The 22,600-nt window shown below is 35.6% G+C and overlaps 3 protein-coding genes across 3 annotated transcripts; 1 reads left to right on the forward strand and 2 right to left on the reverse strand.

The window, feature by feature from the left end:
• Positions 1-1,571: 1,571 nt before the first annotated feature.
• On the reverse strand, positions 1,572-5,558 carry LOC135635257 (uncharacterized). The gene is made up of 3 exons (XM_065146216.1): positions 4,962-5,558; positions 3,605-4,455; positions 1,572-1,758 (listed from the first exon to the last, which is right to left on the reverse strand). The coding sequence occupies exons 1-3, from the start codon at positions 5,494-5,496 to the stop codon at positions 1,708-1,710; spliced, it is 1,437 nt and encodes a 478-aa protein (XP_065002288.1). The 5' UTR covers positions 5,497-5,558; the 3' UTR covers positions 1,572-1,707.
• Positions 5,559-13,447: 7,889 nt separating this feature from the next.
• On the forward strand, positions 13,448-16,804 carry LOC135636890 (bifunctional dTDP-4-dehydrorhamnose 3,5-epimerase/dTDP-4-dehydrorhamnose reductase-like). Its single transcript, XM_065149018.1, has 2 exons — positions 13,448-14,026; positions 16,068-16,804. Exons 1-2 carry the CDS (start codon positions 13,559-13,561, stop codon positions 16,518-16,520), a joined length of 921 nt encoding a protein of 306 aa, XP_065005090.1. The 5' UTR covers positions 13,448-13,558; the 3' UTR covers positions 16,521-16,804.
• A 1,775-nt stretch (positions 16,805-18,579) lies between these two features.
• Positions 18,580-19,051, reverse strand: LOC135636891 (uncharacterized). The gene has a single exon (XM_065149019.1). The coding sequence runs from the start codon at positions 19,007-19,009 to the stop codon at positions 18,677-18,679; it is 333 nt and encodes a 110-aa protein (XP_065005091.1). The 5' UTR covers positions 19,010-19,051; the 3' UTR covers positions 18,580-18,676.
• Between the last annotated feature and the right edge of the window lie 3,549 nt (positions 19,052-22,600).

Below are 22,600 nucleotides of genomic sequence, written 5' to 3' on the forward strand. Positions count from 1 at the left end.
TTGTGGAAATTTAGAGGTTTCCGAATATTGGAGAAGAAGCCAAGATGATGATGAACCCAAAAATGATGGATGGTTTTGGGTATAAATTGATCGAGCAACTATGTCAACTGTCAAGTCAAAATTGACCTTTTGTCATCGTTCTTTATGGCAGATGGAGAAAGAAGACATCTTGTCGAGATTTCTAATCGAAAGAGAGAAAAATCCTACTGGCATGAGCTACAAGTACTCGAGAGACATCATGCTCAACCTAGTAGTTGCATGCAGAGATACCACAGCTGGATCCTTTCATGGTTCTATGTAAGCATCTCAATGCACAAACAAACAAAGAGGAGCAAGGTGAGAGAAGCTAACCATCGACGAATTTGTCGCGAGCCTAACCGAGGAAGCCCTCAACGAGATGCAGTACCTCCACGCATCTCTATCCGACACTCTCTGGTTGTACCCTGCAAGAACTATCTCGAGCTAATACGCTGATTGATCCTATAATCACACCAAAAGCCTGCATTTTACTGCTCGTGTTACTGTCGGCTAACCCTCAGATCTGTCTCGGAAGGAAGTTGACACACAAGCAGATGAAGATCTTTGCTGATACATTCCTACTATTCAATTTTGATGGAAGAGACCCATCTTTCTGTCAATGCATAGGTATAGCTGAGCTGCTCGAGCACAATGCAGTTTATCTAACCATGTTTTCTGTCGTTAATGCAGCCTGAATTGAATGCGAGTAATTCAAGAAATTAAAAGTGAGGAACAATCAGATGTAGAAATTTCATTTTTCTGTTCATGATTTACATGGTACAGGGGTCCACAGCACCATACCATACCTCACCTTTAAGGAAAAAAACATGAACCTCCTCTGCATCCATGGAGAACCAGGACTATAAGCTTTCACTCAGGACAAAATGCTTTGAAACCCACCAAAGCAAGTCCAATCTTGAAATCAACTGATAGTTGCTAATGGTACAGCTCGTTTAGGGGACAATAAGATCCAAACACTGAAACAATTTATACTACAATTTCAATCTAGAATTTCATTATAGGGTTAGCTAAGGTCCAGCTTGACTTTGATAAGAGATCTGATGTATTTGCTTGATACCACTTCTGTTCCCTCTTGGCCTATTCGGAATATTATTTGTGATATTTAATGTTTGCTTCAAGATCATAATATAGTAAACCTAACTAGTATATCTTACTTGCAAGGGCAGCAACCATGATTCCTGCAAGCAATCTCCTTGACATCTTACGGTACACCTCTTGGTTCCATATATATGAAGCTACACAATGTATAGTTCATAGGAGTTTATTCTGCCCAGAGAGCTACAACAATCAAACATAGTTTCCAGGGCTCCAAAAATAAAAAGAGATCATGGAACAAACAAAAAAGACTAATAAGAGTGAAATTGATTGCCCGAACAATGTATGTTATTTACAAAAACCTAACTGTTCCTCAACAATGACCAGATGTTTTATCGCTCAAAAACAGCTAAAAAAAATCTTTAAAATAAACATGCAATTCCTATCAAACGGACTACCGTAGCGTATTATAAAACTATGCATGACTCACTTTTTTAAGATGTGCATGACAAATAAAATAAAAAGAAGTGCATGACAAATAAACCCATTAAAGCAGCGAACTGACTTTTTGAACACTTTGCTAAGTCTCTTCATTGACACTGATGGGCATCTTCAGCTATCCAGACTGGTGACTTATGTAAGTTGTCCATTGGCATAATATTGACAAGGATCATCTTCTTGTTCCTGTAAATTGGAAGATACTAGCTTATCATCGTGTAAAAGAATTTGTAGATAAATTTTTATACATAAGATTCCCATCACAATTCATAGCTATGATGTCACGTAGGTGGAACATCAATAGCAAAAGCAAACAATCACACTGAACAAAATTTACTTTAGAAGCCTCAAGTACTTGTTCTGGGAGAACAGGTAATAGAAAACCAACAGCCACCCTCCCCTTTCGGGGCAAATGAAGAAGATAGCATTTGAAAGTGCAGAGAGAGATTCATAGTCATATAACAACAAAAATATCGTACAAACATGATATGTTGCATCCCATGCTGAACATGAAGCCAGTAGAACTTGAAGCCAATTGTCTGTAAGATTTCAAGAACAAGTTGAAAACAAGCTGAATCCATTTTTTAATGTTTTCTATGTTCTGTTATAAATCATCTGATCTTGGCCTTGATACTTGATATTCAGAGTCATGCTTTTAGCTTTGCATCTTAGCAATGATTATTTGTGCATAATTTGCTTTGATTATTCTTTGTACAGGTGGTTTAACCTGTTAACCAAGCTCATAAGCTTTCTAAGAGCTACAGTTTTGAGAAACTAACTTATGATTTGCTATAAGAAACCAAAAAAACCAAGTGAAATGATGGAAACTTTTCCTTCGCAAAACCTACATTTTAACAAGAGACACTTCTGAGGCCCTCTTTTTACAAGTTCACAAAGGTAAATAAAAGTGTATCATCACCAAAACAAGCATAAAAAAAGAAATAGGAAGAAATGCTCTAAATCATACTGCAAATTTATTAGTTCTAGTTTTCAAAAAATCCTTCCGAATTACATGCTTGTGTCTGCTATAACCATCTAATCAAAGAGAACCTTCTGTTAGATCAGAATAAAGGAATCATCATTCTCTACAGATAATTAGACGAGTAGCAAGGCCATATTCTTAAAAGATGAAAATTTATGGAGAAAACATTATTGTATATCTAAAAATTTCATTAGAACCAAAAAGGGTTAAGCATAGAAATGTTTAAACTTCATTTTATTTTACAGATCTTCTCACCAAGGATTGAAATTTCATACCATACCGATGTATCGAACTTTGCTCAGTACGATACGGTGCGGAAGTATCGAGCGATACGCTAGGGTATATCAAGCAATATATATATATATATATATATATATATATATAATCTAAAAAGAAGGCGTATGCTGCCTTGGCGACGTTGCCTCATACGAGGAGAAGAACGCGGTCTTCAACGAAGAAGGCGACAAAGATATCAAAGGCCATATACGTCTCCGGCCTTCGACAAAGAATGCAGCAAAGAAGCCGTAGAATCGCAAACAAGGTGATGAAGGAGACTGCCTCTTCCGCTGCTCTAGCCGCTACTTGGTCGTTACCTCCTAGATTGGGATCGTTGAGGGAGGGCGGTGCCGGATCAGGACGCGTCGAGGTTCTCATAATTCTCCCTCTTCTTCGAATGCTCTCCCTTTCTTCCTCCTTCTCCCTCGACGCTTCTTCTTCCCTCACCGTAGCCAGGCTGATACCGCCCAGTAGCAGGCGGTCTGCGTACCGGTCTACTGGTAGACCGGTACGTATTGCCCGATATAGGCAGTATCATTTGAAATTTAAAACATTGCTTCTCACTAAGATTGCTTGGTATAGTAATGTTTCTATGCTAAAAAGAACATAAAATTAGAACTTAGGATTGTGCATCAAACCTCTACAATCTGAAAAAGGGCCTGCGGCAACAAATGCAATTAAGGAAAACAATGATTCAATGAATTGAATACATTGATCTCCCTTCAGTTTATCTAGCCAGTCAACACCATGAATTTAATTAGTAGAGGAACATACCTGATAAGCCTTTACCATCTTTGGACATTGACTTTCCTGGTCTATTTCCACTCTTAGTCCCATTTGAGCAATTTCAGGTGTAATGACGGGCTCTTTCTGCTCAAGTTCAGCTACCTTGTACTGGTTTTCTAGATTTCCTTCCAGCAAGTATCTTATTGATAAACTTCCCCATTGTCTCAAGGATTGATCACAGTCATCAACAACACATTGTTTCAACAGCAAAGGGATCCCATCTTGCTTCCTGATCTCATCTTGAACCTGCTTCCTTCCATGCAAAAAATTGCAAAGGACAGAAACTACATCTCTCCGGAACCCTTTGTAAGGGCAAACTTTTGAGTCTGTGGATGTCTGCATTGCGTGGTTCTTAACAATATTTGGCGGCTCAAGTTCTCGAAGATATCTTAAAAGAAGTTGTAGAAGACCTGCAGATAGCAATGAGTCTGCAGGGTCCTCCGACGCTGATGAAGAATGATCCTTCCATGAACATATATCCCTCAAAATGTAGAATGAACACCAAAGAACATTAATTGCAAGATCATCAGTGAGACCAGCAGATATGCTTTGGGAACTAGCATCAACAACTGAGTAAGCTTCTTTTAAGAGTTGCAGAACACCAAGTGCAAAATAGCTGGAAATGGTGTCAAGAACATCAGGCCAGGCAATCAGGTGGTAAGAAAGAAGTCTGAGAAGGAACACTTGTTCCTTAGTAAAAAGCTTGTATGTGAAGTTAGCACCAAAGGAATCATCCAAGGTATTCACTGAGTTTAATCTCTGGAACACAAGGTTGAAATAGATGTCCTTGATGCATGCTTTGCCTAAAAGAAAATAGAGGCATATCTCTTTACGACAACCTGCAAAAAAACAAATCAAATCATGGTGCCAATAATAAATACAAATTAAGCAACTTTGTAAATATTTCTCATAATACAGGAAATAAAGATGCAAAGAACATAATTAAAGCTAGTGACAGGAGGTCCATGATTTGAGGAAAATTAACAACAGCAAAAACGACTAGCTCCGGCAACATCAATTTTGAACTTTGTTTTGCATCAACGCGCTATGGTTAAAGGGCACAGGTCTAAGTAATTTCACGGCATCAAACTTTCTAGACCTAATGACACTCAACAAAGATAAAACACAAAAATGCTTCTAATTAAAACTGTGTTGAACTGTGTCCTCATGCAATTCGGAAAGTTACAATTCTTGAAAGACTTGAAATTATATACAACAAGATAAAAGGTCATGTATTACTGATAAACAAGAAACAAGATGAGATCAGCAAGACTTGTAACATTTTTAAGAGATGAGATCGAATCGAAAGATTTTAAGTTTTGAGAAAGAAAGGGTAACAACTGACTTGGTGACATGGTGTTGACAATGTCCAAGAGAATCGGTAACCCCCTCCCTTCCTCGCAAAGTTCTCCCAATCTCCGGTGCCCTCCCGTGGCGGAACAGCACATATTCAAAACCTTGCAGAGGCTATTGCAAACCACAGGGTTGCGCATCGCGGCAATCTCGCGGAACCAGACGGGGAAGAACCGCGCCCAGACGGCGGCCTTGTGCGCCTCTCCGGCCAAGGCGACATTGCCCAGCACCTGAAGCACCGTCTGTAATATCTCAGCCGAAATCTGGTGGCCGCTGAGCAAGACGGAGGCGATCCGATCGAGGCCGCCGGCCTCGAGGAAGGCGTCCTGGTTAGGTCGCTCGCAGCAGAGGTTGACGGTGATGCAGAGGCGGGGGAGGAGGAGGAGCGCGGGGGAGGATGAGAGGCAGCGGAGGACGGCGGGGAGGGCACCTTCAGCGGCCAGGCGGGCGCGGCCGTGTCGGCTCCTCGAAGCGTCCAGGAGGGCTAGCACGACTTCCATACGATCGTCGGCGGCCGGGTTCTCCATGGCGTATCCTCTGCTTCGCTTGCGCTTCCAACTCGTTATGCTATCGTCGCTCAGGTTCGAGTCCAAAGGGCGAGACTTGTCGACATGGCCACATAATGTCAAGGTTTTATAGTTGATAGTGAAAGAAGTATTTTTGCATCTTCACCCTCGTATGATTTATTATTCTTATAGATTCTCCAATTAATTTTATTCTTTCTCATATTAATTCCTAAATCTTCACCTCAATAGCAATTAAAGTTTCATTAAATATTAATCTGATTTAATAATATTACGTCCTCAGAAATTATTATTTTTATTAAATTTTGAGCTCTTTGCATATCAAACCCGAAATGATTTGATCTGATATAGTAAAGGTATTTGAATTTAGATGTATTAACCTTTACTCACCTTGTTATCTTCAAGATCCATTTTGAATTTTGATTTCTTGATTCCTAGTCTTTGCTATTAGCATATAGTCTAGATTAGCATATTAATTTATTTTTGGTTTAATTAAATATTTCATGATCAAAAGAATAAATTTTATTTGTTCATATATTAATCAATTTATTTTTGTGATAAATAAAATCAAAATAGATTTTTTTTATATATTTTAAAAAAATTATCATGTTTAAAAAATTCAGGAATAGTTTGACATTATATGCCTCATTTCTCTCCCCCACACTTCTTATTAAGATTTAATACCCATGAAAGAAAAAGAAAATTATATGATTGAAAATAAAAAAATATTAACAATGGTATGAATATATAAAATATGGATGCATTGAACAACAAAAATATAATTTATTATGTTAAAGATATCTTTGAAATTAAAATATTAAGTAAAATAAATAAATTCAAATCAAGCTAAAGTAGAACAATTTAAAGTAGAAGAATTAAAAGTACTATCATTAGATTTTTCAAAGGCTTTTATATTATATTAATAGGTACTTACCGGTGGTAAATATTTATTTTGATCGAACACAAAATATTATATAGTAATGAGACATCACTATAAGGAGTCTGTGCCGATATATATAATTATTTTTTAATTCTTAGTAATTGATTTTATTATTAGGAATGATAAATATTTTATAATTCTTATAGTAAATATCCTAAAAATCCTAATAAGAGGAGTTTTGGAGAAAATTCTAGAAATTAAGATTTGATTCTTTTATAAATATGTCATGTATCTTTTAAGTTTTGATGTAAAAGAATCAAATGTAAGGAATACTTTTAGTGTTCTTATGTTTAGATAAATGCTCTCTAGAGTATTTAAAGAGATTCTCTCTACAATTTCTAAATTAGGGTGTTTAGAGAGATGCTCTCTAGAGTGTGTTTAGAGATATGCTCTCTAGAGTGTGTTTAGAGAGATGCTCTCTAGATTTTCTAAAAATAGTGAGAAAATAAATATAAATTCTTTAAAGTTTATGTGAGATTATATGTAATAAAATTTATGCTTGAACGGAGATAACTTAAGATCTTGTAATTGATGTCATATAGTAAAAGATTTAATTTTTTTGTTAAAGTTCTCGAACAACATTAAATATCATGTCAACCTTTTTAGTATGCTTTTGATTATTGCTCGATTTTTTTGTTGTTATCGAATTTTCTCCTCTCCATCCCTAATTTTTCGTGTTACTTTCATTTTATACTCTTGTTTTATACACAAAGCTTTGACTCCAAGACTTCCTCCTTCCAAATAAGGGAAGTTAAGATGGTAACATATGACAAGTTTTTATAATTGATAGGCACAAACTGAATTGTAACTAAGGAAAATAAATATATTTATATTTACATCTTCACCCCTGTTGATGTGTTAATTATACCCATGGGCGAAGTAAATATGAGGGAATAAATGAAGATGGAAGAAAATATATAAGGTATTTTTTATTACTTAAGCAAGGGATGAAAAAAATAGTACAACACTCCCCACTTAATACCCATACCCATTCCATCAATATGTGAGTCGAGATGTTAGGCCTAGATACTAAACGGGTTAATTACTCATCTAAATTTAAATCAGGCTGAGTTGAACCTTGGTTGAATCGATTGCGAGTAAATTATGAATCATTTAGTTTGATTAAATCAGATAACATAATATCAATAAATATTATTATATATATATGTGTGTGTTATTATGATTTTATAAATAATTTTATTATTATTTTATATATTTTAGTATTATTAATTAAATTTTTAATAATAATTTTATATTTAAAAAAAAAAAAGATCGATTACAAATATATGAAAAACTCATGGATTCTCATCCCAAGTGGAGATTCCTCATCCTTACCCCTTGTCTCATCAAAATGGGAAATAGAATAAGAACGGGAGATGAGATGGAGACGGAAACGGAGACCCCATTCACATATCTATCCCTATAAGGATTTATTATTCTTGTATCACTCTCCAATTAGTTTTATTCTATATTAGTTTCTAAATCTTTATATCAATAACAATTAAAGTTATATTAAATATTAATCTGGTTTGATCATTTATTTATTCTCCATTTTCTTAAGTTTTGTTAATATATATTAGGCCCTCAAAAAGTAATTCTTAATTGAATTTGAGTTTTTTTTATATCAAACTCCAAATGATTGATATAGCAAAGGTATTTGAATCTATATGTATTAAACTTTACTTACTTTCTTTATTCGATGATCGATTTTGAATATTTGTTTCTTAATTCCTAGCCTCTGTTACTAGCATATAATCCATATTAGCATATTAACTTATTTTTTGATTTAATTATGAGTAATTTATTATCAAAAAAATATTAGATTTGATTATATACTAACCAATTTATTTTCTTTGTGATAAGTAAAATCAAAATAAAAACATTTATATATTTTTAAAATATTTTATCATCTTTATAAAAACATCAAGAATAATTTGACACTACATGTTATTATTCCTCATCTCTATCTGCACTTCTCTCTAATCCCTAAAAAAAAAAAGATTTAAGGCCAATGAAAGAGAAAAAGAATTATATAATTGAAAACAAAAAAAAGAGATATTAACAATGGTATGGAGATATAATATATAGATGCATGAATAACAAAAATATCATTTATTATATTAAAGATATCTTTTGATATTAAAATATTGAGTAAAATAAATAAATTCAAATCAAACTAAAATGACTTAGAATAAATCTACTCTACCCAAAACCTCATGTTTGGATTAAATTGAAGTATTAAGGAATTTAGCGCTATCATAAGAGTTTTTTAAGGTTTTTATATTATATTAATACATCCTTTTAGGGATAAATAATTATTATGATAGAACACATAATATTGTATAATAATGAGATATCATTAAAAGAGTCTATGCCCATACATGCAATTGATGCTTCAAATTCACAATAATTGATCTCATTATTTATTGAGATTGATAAATATTTTAGGATTCTTGAGCAAGTGTCTTTATGAGATAATAATCATAATATAAGAAAACTTTGTGAATGAGGAAACCCTAAAAATTAGAGTTGATTATTTTATAAATATCGTATGTATCTCTAGATTTTTATATTGAAGAGTATGATGTGATGAATAATTTTAATGCTCCGGGTTTCTATATAGTGTGCGTAGAGTAGTGCTTTCTATGGTTTTTAGAGATGATAAAAAAAAAGATATGAATATTTTTAAGTTTACTTGAGAGGTCTTGCGAAAGAACTTGTGTTTGAGTGGGGATAACTCAATTATCTTGTAATTGATCTTATATGATAAAAATTTTGATTTTCTACATGGATGTTAGCGGGAGTCATTAAACAACATTAAATATTATCTTAATTTTTTTATATGCTTTTTATTATTAATCTTTGGATGGATTTCTCCTTTGGTTTTTTTATTTTCTTTCATCTATTTCCTTTTTCCCCTTTCTCTCCCCCATAATCTCATGTTATTTTGATATTGATCCACAAGGGATACATGTATAATTTTAATTTAACATGTTAAATTTGAATTTTGTATTTTGACCTTTTTTATATCTCAATCTTTGTCTCCCTTCTCCATTATTAAATAATTTAATATAATATTTTTATCCAACTCTTTTATTTATATTAGCATATACTACAATTTAGAGATTAGTTGGAAAAAAATCTCTCATTTTAGGTTTTGGTGGAGAAGAACATGCTATGAGAAATTATGTTATTGAGTTTCTCTCTAAGGTGTTTAGGGAGATGATGTCTAAGGTTTCTAGAGAGATCGAGAAAAAAAATAAATTATTCGAGGTTTATGCTATGTGTAGTAAAATTTATACTTAAATAGAGATAACACAATGTCTTATAATTGATTTAATATTACGAAGGATTTAATTTTTTTATAGATATAGATATAATTTCGTGAATAACATTAAATATGACATCAACTTTTTTAATATGTTTTGATTATTGATTTTTTTTTTTTAGCTTTTCTACTCTTCAATCCTAATCTTTTGTTGAGCTTTTGCTTTATGCTATGAGACTTAAGTCTAAAGGGCGAGATGTTTTCTTTCCAAAATAATAAAGGAAAGTCAAGATAACAACATATTATGAGTTTTTATTAGTTGAAATTTGTAGGCATTTATATCTTCACTCATATTGGTATTGATTATATCCATGGTTGGGGTAAGGACAAGAAAAATAAGTAGGGATAAGGGAAGGAACATAAGATATTTTTTTATTACCCGTATGGTTATGACGCGAAGGATGACATAACATTTCTTATCATATATCTGGCTCATTCCATTAATACGTGAGTTGAGATGTTGAGCCTAGATGGGCGAGTCGATTGTCCATCTAATTCAATCAGGTTACGTTATTACAAGTATATTATGGATCATTTGGTCCAATTGAATTAGATGATATAGTATCAATAAATGTTTCTATTTATATTTAAATTTTATAAATAATTTTTATTATTATTTATAAATTTTAGTATTATTAAATATATTTTAATACTAATTTTTATTTTTAAATAAAAATAAAAATTAATTAGAATAATATAAAAAAATCCACCGATTCCTCACCCTAAATAGGGATTTTCTATCCTCATTCCTACCTTATCTAATAGAGAATACGAAGGGGACGGAGGATAGAAGATAGGGTAGAGATAGGAAAGACCAATAAAATCAAAAAATATATACATGATTGAAAACATAAAAAAAGAGATATAAATATATAATATATTACTAGATTGGACAACAAAAATATCATTTATTATGATAAAAATATCTTTTGATATTAAAATATTGAGTAAAATAAATAAATTCATATCAAATAAAGTGACTCAAAACAAATATACTCTATCCCATAACGTCTGAGTTCTATCATAAGATAATTATTGTGATGGAAAACCCAAAATAATATATAAGTAATGATATAATATTATAAGGAGTCTGTGTCGATCTATACAATTCATTCTTCAAATTTTTAGTAATAAATTTTATTATTTATTAAGATTGATAAATATTTTAAGATTCATACCGTCGGTGTCTTGGCAGAATAATGAATCTTAATAAGATAAATCTTTGTGAAGAAAGAAATTTTAAAAATTAAGGTTTGATTTTTTTAAAATATCACATATATCTTTATATTTTCATGAAAAATAAGAGGTGATGAATAGTTTTGGTGTTTCTTTTTATTATCTTCTTTTTTCTTATGCAGTCAAACGAACCTCCATAGATCAATAATCATTAACGTTTCGACCCTATACTTATAATGTATTACATTATATTATTATTGAATAGCTTTTCAGGAGGATAGTATTGTTAAACTCTTTTGCATTAATGTTGCTTGTGTTCTTCTTCGTGTCTATCTATATCGTAAAGCAGGCCTGTAGTAGTAGAAAAATCGGAAGGTGAGGAAGAAAAGAAATATCATTACAGGTCAAGTTATCATAATCGATCACTCTTATGTCAATTCTATTATAGCTAGCAAACGAAGTAGAGAGGATAAATAGAATATATATATATATATATATATATATATATATATATATATATATATAATATATTCTTTTAGTTTGACGTGAGAAGAAGATACGTAAGAGGATGTGTTTTGAACTAAGATAACTCGATTATCTTATAATTGATCTCATACGATGAATTAAATCTTACATTGATTATTTTTATATTTTTTATTATTATTAATCTTTGGATGGATTTCTTTTTAACTTATTTTTTCTTCTCTCTCCTCTTAATATTATTATGATATTGATCTATAATTTTAATTTAACATATTAAATTAAATTTTACATTTTAACCTTTTCAATATCTTCATCTTTATCTCTCTTGTCCATTGTTAAATAATTTAATATAAAGTTTTCATCTGAATCTTTCGTTTATATTTTTTATACTATACGTCAGATCTCATTTTTCAGCTTTGTCTCCTTTTTTTATTGTTACGCTTTTCTTTTATAGTTCCTCACTTTTTCTTTAGTCCCCAAAAAAAAAATCTGATAGAACATTAAAAAAGTATTTATTATTCTTTGCATTAGATCGGTCCTATGGTGAATCGGTCATTAATCGATCTATATAGTGAAGCAGTCTAAATATAATATTATAAATATTATAAATAACACAGAAACTAAAATATTATATTTTTTTATTTCTAAAACAATAACAATATATATCTATTTAATACCCCACTAAGGGCGATAAGTTTGTTTGTATTATATTAAATAATTATTCCTTAGTTATAATATTTTTATTTTAAATTACTATTTCTCAATTATAATATTTTTTTTATAAATTTACACTGTTATTCTATATGTGTGAGACAAACATTGTGCCCTATTTAAAAATATTATATTTAATAAAAAAAAGTCAAAATCAATAATTTTTATTTTCAAACCAACAAGAATACATACATATTTAACCTTTAATAAGTATAGTAAAATAAATAATTAATATATATTCTAATTTAAATTAATTAAGACTAAGTTACAATATTTTTAATGGGGTTACAGTGATTTAAGTTTGATAATAGAAAATTATTGTAAATCTATGCAAACCCACCCGGATTGGTTTCTGACATAAACTAAAAAAATTAAAGCTATCAGTGTATTTTTATTATTTTTAAAAAATAAGTAATTTTTCGGTATTTTAAAAACGAGGGATATTATCTTTTTTTAGAAAAAAAACTAAAATTTGGGGTGCGTACAAATCACCGCGCTTCGGTTGTTGGCACGTCCAAGTTTGATTTTAAACCCTCGATTAAAGAGAATGCACCAACAAAGGCCCGCGGCAACTTCTGAGAGGACCAAAGACTCATCGTACCCATCGGCACACCCACCCGTCGGCCTACCTACTATATGGTCGAGGTATTGGTGGGACCTCAACAACCCCAGCCAGTCACCTCGACGCTGAGAACGGCCCCCCGTCCCTCCCCAACAGACACTAGCAGCGCTTTGCGTGCACCGAAAACCATGACACGAGGCCTGTCCGAAAGTCACGTGCATCTGGAAAAAAAAATTAAATTAAGAAACTCTTAGTCACGTGCCACCATCTCCGCTGCAAGCATTCCAAGATATTCTCCCACCTTCCCCCTCGTTTCTCCACGCTCCTCACTCTCTCCCTCTACCTACCACCGTCCCGTTATCAGCACACGTATCGGGCTACAGCTACCTGAAACCTTACATATCTGATCTCACAGTGTAATGCTGTATGACTAAACAATGGACTATTAATACACAACACTCTATTGTAGCTTTCTTCATTTAATTTTAACTTTTAGAATTTTCAATTACTTTTTTCATTAAAAAAACTTATAATCTAACAAAAATTGACCAAGGTAGAGTTGAGTTTCATCCAACTTTGACAGTCGTGCATGCATCTGATTTATACCTTTGTGATACGTGCTGGTGGATACGGACGGCTGGATTTCTATCTCGCTCTACTCTGGTATATGAACGGCTCGATCTTTCGGACTATAACATCCACAATTTTGGACAAAGTTGCCGTATTCACGAGTGACGATATCAACTGCCTTGTAATTGCCACACAAACACATTGCCCTCACTCTGCTGTCCCTGCCCTCTCTTCGATTCATTGTATCCGCAGATCTCGATCTCCTTGGACGGACGGGTGCCGATAGGCTCGATCGATGGGTCTGATGACGGAGAACGGATCCACGGCAGCCGGGCAAGAGGCTTCCAGCCTCAAATTCCTCATCTACGGCCGCACCGGCTGGATCGGCGGCCTGCTGGGCCACCTCTGCTCCGAGCGCGGCATCCCATTCGCCTATGGCGCTGGCCGCCTCGAGAACCGCGCTCAGCTCGAGGCCGACATCGCCTCGGCTGCCCCCACCCACGTCTTCAACGCTGCCGGCGTCACCGGCCGCCCCAACGTCGACTGGTGCGAGACCCACCGCGTGGAGACCATCCGGGCCAACGTCGTCGGCACCCTCACCCTCGCCGACGTCTGCCGCGAGCGCGGACTCATCCTTGTCAACTATGCCACCGGGTGCATCTTCGAGTACGACGGCGGCCACCCGCTTCGCTCCGGCATAGGGTTCAAGGAGGAGGACACGCCAAACTTCGTCGGGTCCTTCTATTCCAAGACCAAGGCCATGGTACAGTGATGATGCCTTCTTTTTCTTATGCTATACACCACCTTGTCGGCGTTGATTTGGTTGTCTCCATAAGGACGCGTTAGATTTGTGGGAGATTTTGTTGAGCAATTGAATTGAGGCGACGTAAGATCGTACGATGGACATTGTTAGCTTGCAGGTGACTGAAAGGTGTTCTCTAAGGTTCATATTAAGGATGAAAATGACGGTAGATGGTATATGGAAGGCTGGTGCCATTGGAGATTGGATCGGACCATATGGTTATTTGGAATTGCCATGCTTGTGCTACAATTACTGAATGCGTTTTAAGAATTGCTTGGGAGTAATGAGTTGATATGTTTGTGGTGTCGTTGGAGATCTGTTGAAACAATATTATTAGAATTACCATTGTTGCACTATAGATTTGGCAGCTCTGAAAATGATTACAAAAATATTGTTTCGGAGTGATGCATTGGCATGCTTGTTTTTGGAGATCTCTCGATAGTCTTAGGCATAACCTAAAGTGTCACAACAGAAGACATTATGCCCATTACATCGATACAAGGAGGACTAAAAATGAACTTTTTGCTATTTTCTCGGATCTAGGGTCGTTGAATACCTCAGATTTGGATCCACTTGTCATTATTTCAGTCGCTTTCAAAATCTTGACAACCAAACTAGGGCTAGTCTGTGTTTGTTCTTTCTATATATTTTTCATAATGCTTGATGGAGGTGAATTTGGTACATGTCACATTCTTTCATTCAATTATTTCCATAGACACATGATTGCTTATTGTTTCTGTCTTGTCTGTTGTGTAATTTTCCATATCAAGTCAATCTACATCTTCATTAATGGGATTGAAGATAGTTTTAATTTTATTGACCATTTGTAGCCTTAAAAAGTCATTTCTTGTTCATGGTATAAAACACTACTCGAACTGGTGCATATTAACCCATATTTATTGGTTTGCTTGCACCCTAGTGGACCATAAACTTTAATAATGCTTGCTAGGTATGCAGTTCTATTTATATTTTCATTAGTTTATTTAGTGATACTCAGTAGGTATGCCTTTCGAAATCTTGGTATCATACTAATCCAACAGATTGTTGAAAATCTGTATTGGACAGACCAGTAATTAAAACCCAAGTCCAGACAAACCTTTACATGAGATGAAATGCTAATAAATAAGACTCTCTACCTTCAGACAGGTTCGTAGGTTTAGTGGATTGCCTCATCACTTTAAGATTGAAGATAAATTTCTTTGCTTTTTGGGGCATGGGGACTGACATAGAAGTAATATATAATGAAGCACACGTACCATTCTCATAGATCGATACATTTTAATACTTCAAGTGCATTTTAATACTTATTGGCGTACGCTGAGCCCCTCCTGAGATTTCATTCCCATGGTGTCCTTTCCCTGCCTCTCATACCTGTTATCTAATGGTTTCTCATTTTTCTACTTCCAAGACTACTTTTATTGTTATTAGCAGTTACAACTTTGAGTCCTTACTAGTGTTTTATCTTATTTCATAATTGTATTCTCTAACTTATAACTTTAGATGGTCTCCGGTACATTAGAGACTGATATATTCATTTTCTAAGCACACGCTTTAGAATGGCATGTTTTTTATACATAAGATGAAAATACAGATTACCTGCATGGGGTGAGTCCTTTTCCCATTTGCATATGTTTCATTTATGCTTGATTGTGACATTAGCACCCCAGTATTACTGTTGGTGATAGGAGTAACAAATTGGAAGGACTTAGAATTGAGATGCACACAGACTGCTTAACGCAGACCTTCAACTCTATCCTACCTTTGATGAAGATGGTTCATTTGAAGCTGCTTGGAGGATAGAGCAACATCTTCCATAACAAGGCTGACAATTGTGGTACAAGTTTAGTTCCTCCATCTATATTTTAAACAGGGTGATGCATTTACCTTTGTGTTCTGTATTTATTGCAGTGTCTGTTTTACTCTGTTTTCTAATACCACCATGTAAACCGTGTTTATAGTTAATCCTATTGCTTTCTTATGGTGTGTTATGCATCCTTGATAGGTTGAAGAGCTGCTGACGAACTATGAGAATGTTTGCACCCTCCGTGTTAGGATGCCCATCTCATCAGATCTAACGAACCCTCGCAACTTCATCACTAAGATCACCCGCTATGAGAAGGTCGTTAACATACCCAACTCCATGACCATCTTGGATGAACTTTTGCCTATATCAATTGAAATGGCAAAGAGGAACCTCACTGGAATATGGAACTTCACCAATCCTGGCGCTGTTAGCCATAATGAGATCTTGGAGATGTATCGAGACTACATTGATCCAAATTTTACATGGAAGAATTTCACACTCGAGGAGCAAGCAAAGGTGATAGTTGCCCCTAGGAGCAACAATGAACTGGATACCGCCAAGTTGAAGAAGGAATTTCCAGAGCTTCTGCCGATCAAGGAGTCGCTGATCAAGCATGTCTTCGAGCCAAATCAGAAGACATCCACGACCTAACAAGTTGGCCTCTGGGTTTTTCTTTCTTCTTGCTTCAATAAGGTAGTTTTCTTCGAATTGTTCAGTCATGTATTCATCGATGATAAGTGTGCAACTGATATCTAATTATGGTTCTGGTAGCCCTTGTTATGATCAGACTGGGAATGAAGAAGAAAAGTGTAGTGCAGAACTGTCCTGTTGCTGTTTATGTATCAAAGAAACCGGCAGGGGCTTTGAAAGTTATGGGCTTGTTGATGATGGAAACTGACTCAGAAATAAATAGGGTTTCAGAGATTCATGAGTTACTATTCATCTTTTTGTTACCAAAAATAGGAACTATCCGTCCAAAGAAATTCTGGAATTTTCTTTAAAATTTTAAAATTCTAAATAACAGGATTCCATTTTAGACCTTCTCATACTGCAGCAAGTTTGTTCTAAAAGTCATGACTACCGGTGGAGAAGATTGTGACCCAAAAATTCTTCATCATGAACAGATGAATACAAGTTATTTACATTGGAAAATACAACCAAGAATTAATGTTCTTCCTTTAGGCGGAGATGCAAAAAGGACTAAAAAATAGGTCTCTTTTTGGAAACTATTCTAAAAAATATAAAAAAACAAAAATCATCACTCCACCGATCCAAAAAATACTCTCTAAGATTTTTAGACTTGTCTATAAAACATATCGAGATAGCGATATAAGAAATATTCACCTCCAATCAAAACTCGACATATGTCATTAAAAAAAAAGGATAAAAGTTAAATCATTATATGTTAATAAAAAATATATTCTCTGATTACTTTCTAATTGTGAGGATTGCTTCCCCGCCCGTAAGCAATTAGTGAGGACTTGCTTTAAAAGGTTATCACGGGCATGATAATCGAGTTCCGACTCTCTCTTCCCTTAGGCATCTAACTCATCTTGGGAGTATAGCCAGCTTACCGTCCCATAATTTAAATAGAAATGGAATTACTGCAGTCCAAGCTTCGATAGTAGAAATAGCTTTTCTTCTTTTAGACATCATATCCAAATCCCTCTCTTATCTATTTATATCCTCTGCTTGCAAATAAATCCCCTTTCAGTTCCACTCTTCCTAATGCCAACCATTTCATCACCTGACAAGTAAGATGGTCCAGTCTGTAGTTGGAGGTAGATGTCAATCAGTTCTTGTTCTCATCTCGTTACTCCTTTCCAAATTTTGTGGCGTGATATGGGAGTCGTGGAAGTATACCTTTGCAGGCGAGTGGGCCTTTCCATGGCTGGTTTTTTCGGCTTCCCACGCTAAGGAGAGCATAAACCAGCTCTTCTCCTTATTCTGTGGCTTGTTAAAGGTGGCAAGGAACTTGCTTCTTCCGCATGCAGGTCCGGATGGACTTTCAGTTCCAACCACTGCAGCAGAGCTGAGTGATAGCAGAAAGATGAACTGCCAACCAGTAGTGCAGCAGAGCTGAGTTAAATAGAGGAAGAGAAAGCAGCAAATCATACATATTTGTTTATTGAGGATTCCCGGTTGATTAAAGAAGAAAAACCTAGTAGTGTAGTTCACCCTTTCGTATCTCTACTTATTCTTCTCTGCGTTATCAAGTCAAGCTAAGGCACGGCACGCCACGCCTCCTACCGAAAGCAAGCTATTTATAAGATTCTATTGTGACCGCGAAGCTGATGAATCATGAATGACAGCACCACCTATTAAATCGACACTTTTCCCGTTCGTGATCATCCCTTAGTATTAGGATTCCCATGTAGATCAATCAGCTTAGGTGGCTGTCCCTGTATCATTATTTTTCTTGTGGTGTTTGTCATACAAATGAATCGCTCTATGATAAGGCAGCCGGTCACTTCGTCCAACCCGTGGCGACCAAATCCTGTGAGATTGCTCACGCTTCCCCTCCCATGCCGTCCTTGAAGACTGTGGGTTGATTAAGAAAGCCTGTGATCGAAGGCAATCTCTCCAACCAAACTTGTATGGCGAAGTGACAAAGCGCTGTCCCTACGCCATTCAATTAGCAACCAGTTTGCTTTACTCGGTCACGAGACATTAATAGAAGGAAGCCCAGTTTGCATCGAGAAAGAGATACTGAACTAAATAGTTTATGTGTACGTAGACGTGTATATTTATATGTACGTGAGACGATCACGGTGCTCTCATGACAGATAGACATGGGAATCGTGCATCTACATAGGGTTGGAGGGGGTGATCTTGATGACGAGGCCGGGGAAGACGTCGTCGGGGTCGTGGATGTGCGGGTTGCGCTCGACGATGAACGGGTCGCGGCACTTGTCGCTGATGGTGTGCAGCGTCTCCCCCTCGCCCACCACGTAGATCTCGTCGCAGGGGCGGGCGACGAGCCGGCCGCCGCTGGCCGGCTCGTCCAGCTCCGCCGTCGCCGGGCCCTCCCGCAGCGAGCTCAGCAGCACGACCGCCACCAGGGCCAGCGCGACGTACCACGACGCGGCGTCCAAGACGGACACGACGGCGGCCAGGGGTCTCCTTGCCGGTGATGCCATCCTCTCCTTTTCCTTTTTCTTGGTGTGGGGATGAGTTAGGCCCGTAGGGAAGGGATTTATAGGGAGTAGAAGGTTTTAGAGAGAGGGAGATATATGGGGCGGGAGGGGTTCGCGTGGGGGCCACACCAAGATGGGTCCCACAAAGGAGTCGTGGCCGGAGAAGGGGGGATTTGGTGAAGTCTATTCTCCTAACTAGTGCTTGCTTTCGTGGGGTCAAACCAATGGGTGATGGATATGGAGGCAAGCGGGATGGATATGGAAACCATTATTCTGGAAAGGCATCTTGGATGGTGGATCAAAGAATCTTTGCCTCTATAGAGTTCGTGATAATATATGTGGGTGATGGGAGGATCCTGCTACTGCATGCCCCACACCTTCTTCTCTCCTCCTCCTCCTCCTGCAAAAGGGGGTTTGTTTGTGGATCAAAGAATTAGGGGTTTATCTGCTTTGCAGAGATCATATATATTCTAATGTTTAAAGCACAGTAGTTTATTTTCTATTATTATTAAATATAAATAAAATTAACTAAATATTGTTTTCCCTATAAGAGATCAGGTAAGTTTATTGGAAGACGATCGGTGACTTATTAAGTTTTTAAAATTAATAATGATAAATCATTATTCTAAGTTTAGAATATGTGTGGTTCTTATTTTTTATTTCTGTATCACATCAATTTATTTTTATGTGAAAAGTAGAAGCATGTGATTCAATTTTAGAATTTGAAGGAATATTAATCATTTTCATATGCTGACATAAATGATTGTTGATCGTTCATCTTCCTCGAGCGGACTGAATCGGCAACCCGTGAACCAAAAACAACAAAGTGGAGAGAAGCAGCAGCAGAGAAAACAGGTAAAATCTACCACCAAATAGTCACACTTCACAGGAGATGATTGGAAGACAGATTGCTACCTAGAGTGGACATCACTTTCAATCACCGAGGCTTCAGCCTTCAGCCTTGGCGAGGCAGGCCGACTTACCCTCACACGTAACTGTTCCACTTTAGTGCATGTTACTGGTGCTGCTAATTCACTTTCCATGGTTCTTCCGACGTGGTAACTTGTCACCTCCATTAAGAGGAGAACTTCTCTCTATAAGGTAGTGAGAGAGAGAGAGAGAGAGAGAGAGAGAGAGATCATAAGATATCACATCATTGGTAAAAAAACATAGAGATGCAGTTAACTACATCAGTTTGATAGGGGATCTAATATGTATAGGAGAATTAGAATCTTTGGTAGGGGTAACACCATATATGATAAACTCTACAAGGTAGCATCTTGAATTGAAGCAGATCGGACAGTGCTGGTAACTGGAACAGGTGGAAGCTGGACAGCCACCGATGGAGGAGGGCAAGAACAATCGATGCTTGACTTGCAAAGTAAAAGGATGTCGACATCCATCGTCGCCATGATCAAGGGGTGCATGCATGAGTGCGCCCGACGCCGACGGCGTCGAACGCCACCCGCTCGTTCTGGCCATCGGATGCGAAGTGGGGGGAGGAATGGTGGAATGGGCGAAGTTGTGCTGTACAGCTGATGTGAAGTTGAGAGATTTGCGCACCAACATATACAAAAGACTTTCGGTGCGTAATGGAGTCATCATCACCGCACCACACCGTCGTGGCCCCATCCATTTGTTCCGCCTTTCGACCTCTGGCTTTTCATCGATCATCACGTGTGGCCTTTCCTGTTCATCTTTCCTTATTTATAATATGAGATTATTAATCCGTCATTTGGAACGAGGATAAGCCCTTTTAAGTTATAAACAACTAAGGCTTCATTAAAGTCATACGTATTATAATTATTCATTTGTTCAACCAAAAAAATTAAGACCCAAAGGACTCATATCGTCCTTAACTGAGAGTCAGAATATATATATATATATATATATATATATATATATATACACTATCAATTTATTGAAATATGTAAAATGCTTATTTAAAAGCAATTAAATAGAATGACATGTAGGATTTATCAGTACCGAAAAATCGAACTAATTTGTCCCAAAAATACATGCATCACTATGTAAATTACATACTTTTGAACCATTCATAGCTATGGGTCTTCCAACCGGTTTCAACCTAATCATTAAGGACCAAATTGAATTGAATCAATTTTTAATATCATTCAGTAGGGCCAAAGTAAGGAAGGGAACCAATTCAGGCCTATTTAATTAAATTAGTTCAAAATCAGTTGATCTGATTCAGTTAATGGTTTATAATTACTAATAAACTGGTTCGATTCGATTAAAATAAGGTAAGTTTAAACTGAAATTGTTCTATTTTAAAATCATTTAATCTGATTTGATTAATCGATTAATCGATTTATAATTTTAAATAATTTAAAAAATATATAATTTTAAATGAACTGATTTAGTTTAGTGAATTAATTGAATTGAATCAAAATCTTAATCCAATTTGATCGACACGATAAAATTTATAAAATTAGACTCGTGTCATTTGTAAAATTATAATATTAAAATTAGACTAACATCATTATTGTACACTTAGTTTGATCATTAATTTATAAAACCTAAATATCTAAAAAAATTATATAAAATCGATTTGATTCGATGGATTAATTGAATAAAAAAATCATAAATAAGAACTGTTTATATCCTGATTCAATTTTAGTTTCAGTTCGATTTCGTTTTATTTTTTTGGTTTGAACACCCCTACACATAGTTCTATCTCGTAGAATGTTAATAATGTGTGTGTGTGCTATGTGTGCCCATGTGCACGAGGATGTGTAGATGACACGTGTAGATGCACGTGTATGTGTTCGCGTATGTACATGGGTATCTACGCATAAGAATAAAAGTATCTTTATAAGTTAGATAATAAGGAAATGCTTGTATTACTAGGCTTATAGATATTTATTTATATGCATGCATACATCTACTCAAGCCTATCGAATCCAAACTCGAGCCTTTCGAACCTTAATTACCCCAAAAACAAAAAAATCTTTACTTATTATTATATTAAATTAATGTCATGTCTTTTTATTCAAAATAAGATTTTTCCTATACGACATATGGAACGTGTGATGTTTTAAAATAAATAAGTTAAATAGTATTGACATTTTGATCGATTCAATGTGATCCGAACCTATGTATTCAGGATTATTCAAAATATATTCGAGATGAAAATGTTACCCTCCTTAGATGTCTCCAAGATTTAAGATTGAAAAAAAAAAAAAAATCGATCCGATTCTTTATATATTTAAATTAATAACTGAAAGTGTACGAGATGAACTTAAATAGTTCCCGTAACTCTCTTTCTTGCTGGCCACCGGTGGAAAACATGGTATGGTATGGGCCCACGAGACAGTAACACCGACGATACAAGTGAAACGATTGATAGTACAAAGTTAACACCAAAAGAGTAATTTCCTTTGTTCATCCACACGTTTACTTTTATCTTATCTGCATTGTAGAGTGAGAGTTGGGGCGGCTGGTGGTAGTTTCCAAATTATCACGAAAAATATTCATCGATCATGACTCACATTGGGTAGCACAGTTAACGGTGAGAACGTAGAATCATGCTTGTAACCGGTGTCTCGTAGATATCAATCGAAAATAATATAGACA

The sequence above is a fragment of the Musa acuminata genome, chromosome BXJ3-4 (genome assembly GCF_036884655.1).
Source record: "Musa acuminata AAA Group cultivar baxijiao chromosome BXJ3-4, Cavendish_Baxijiao_AAA, whole genome shotgun sequence".
Classification (NCBI taxonomy): Eukaryota; Viridiplantae; Streptophyta; class Magnoliopsida; order Zingiberales; family Musaceae; genus Musa; species Musa acuminata.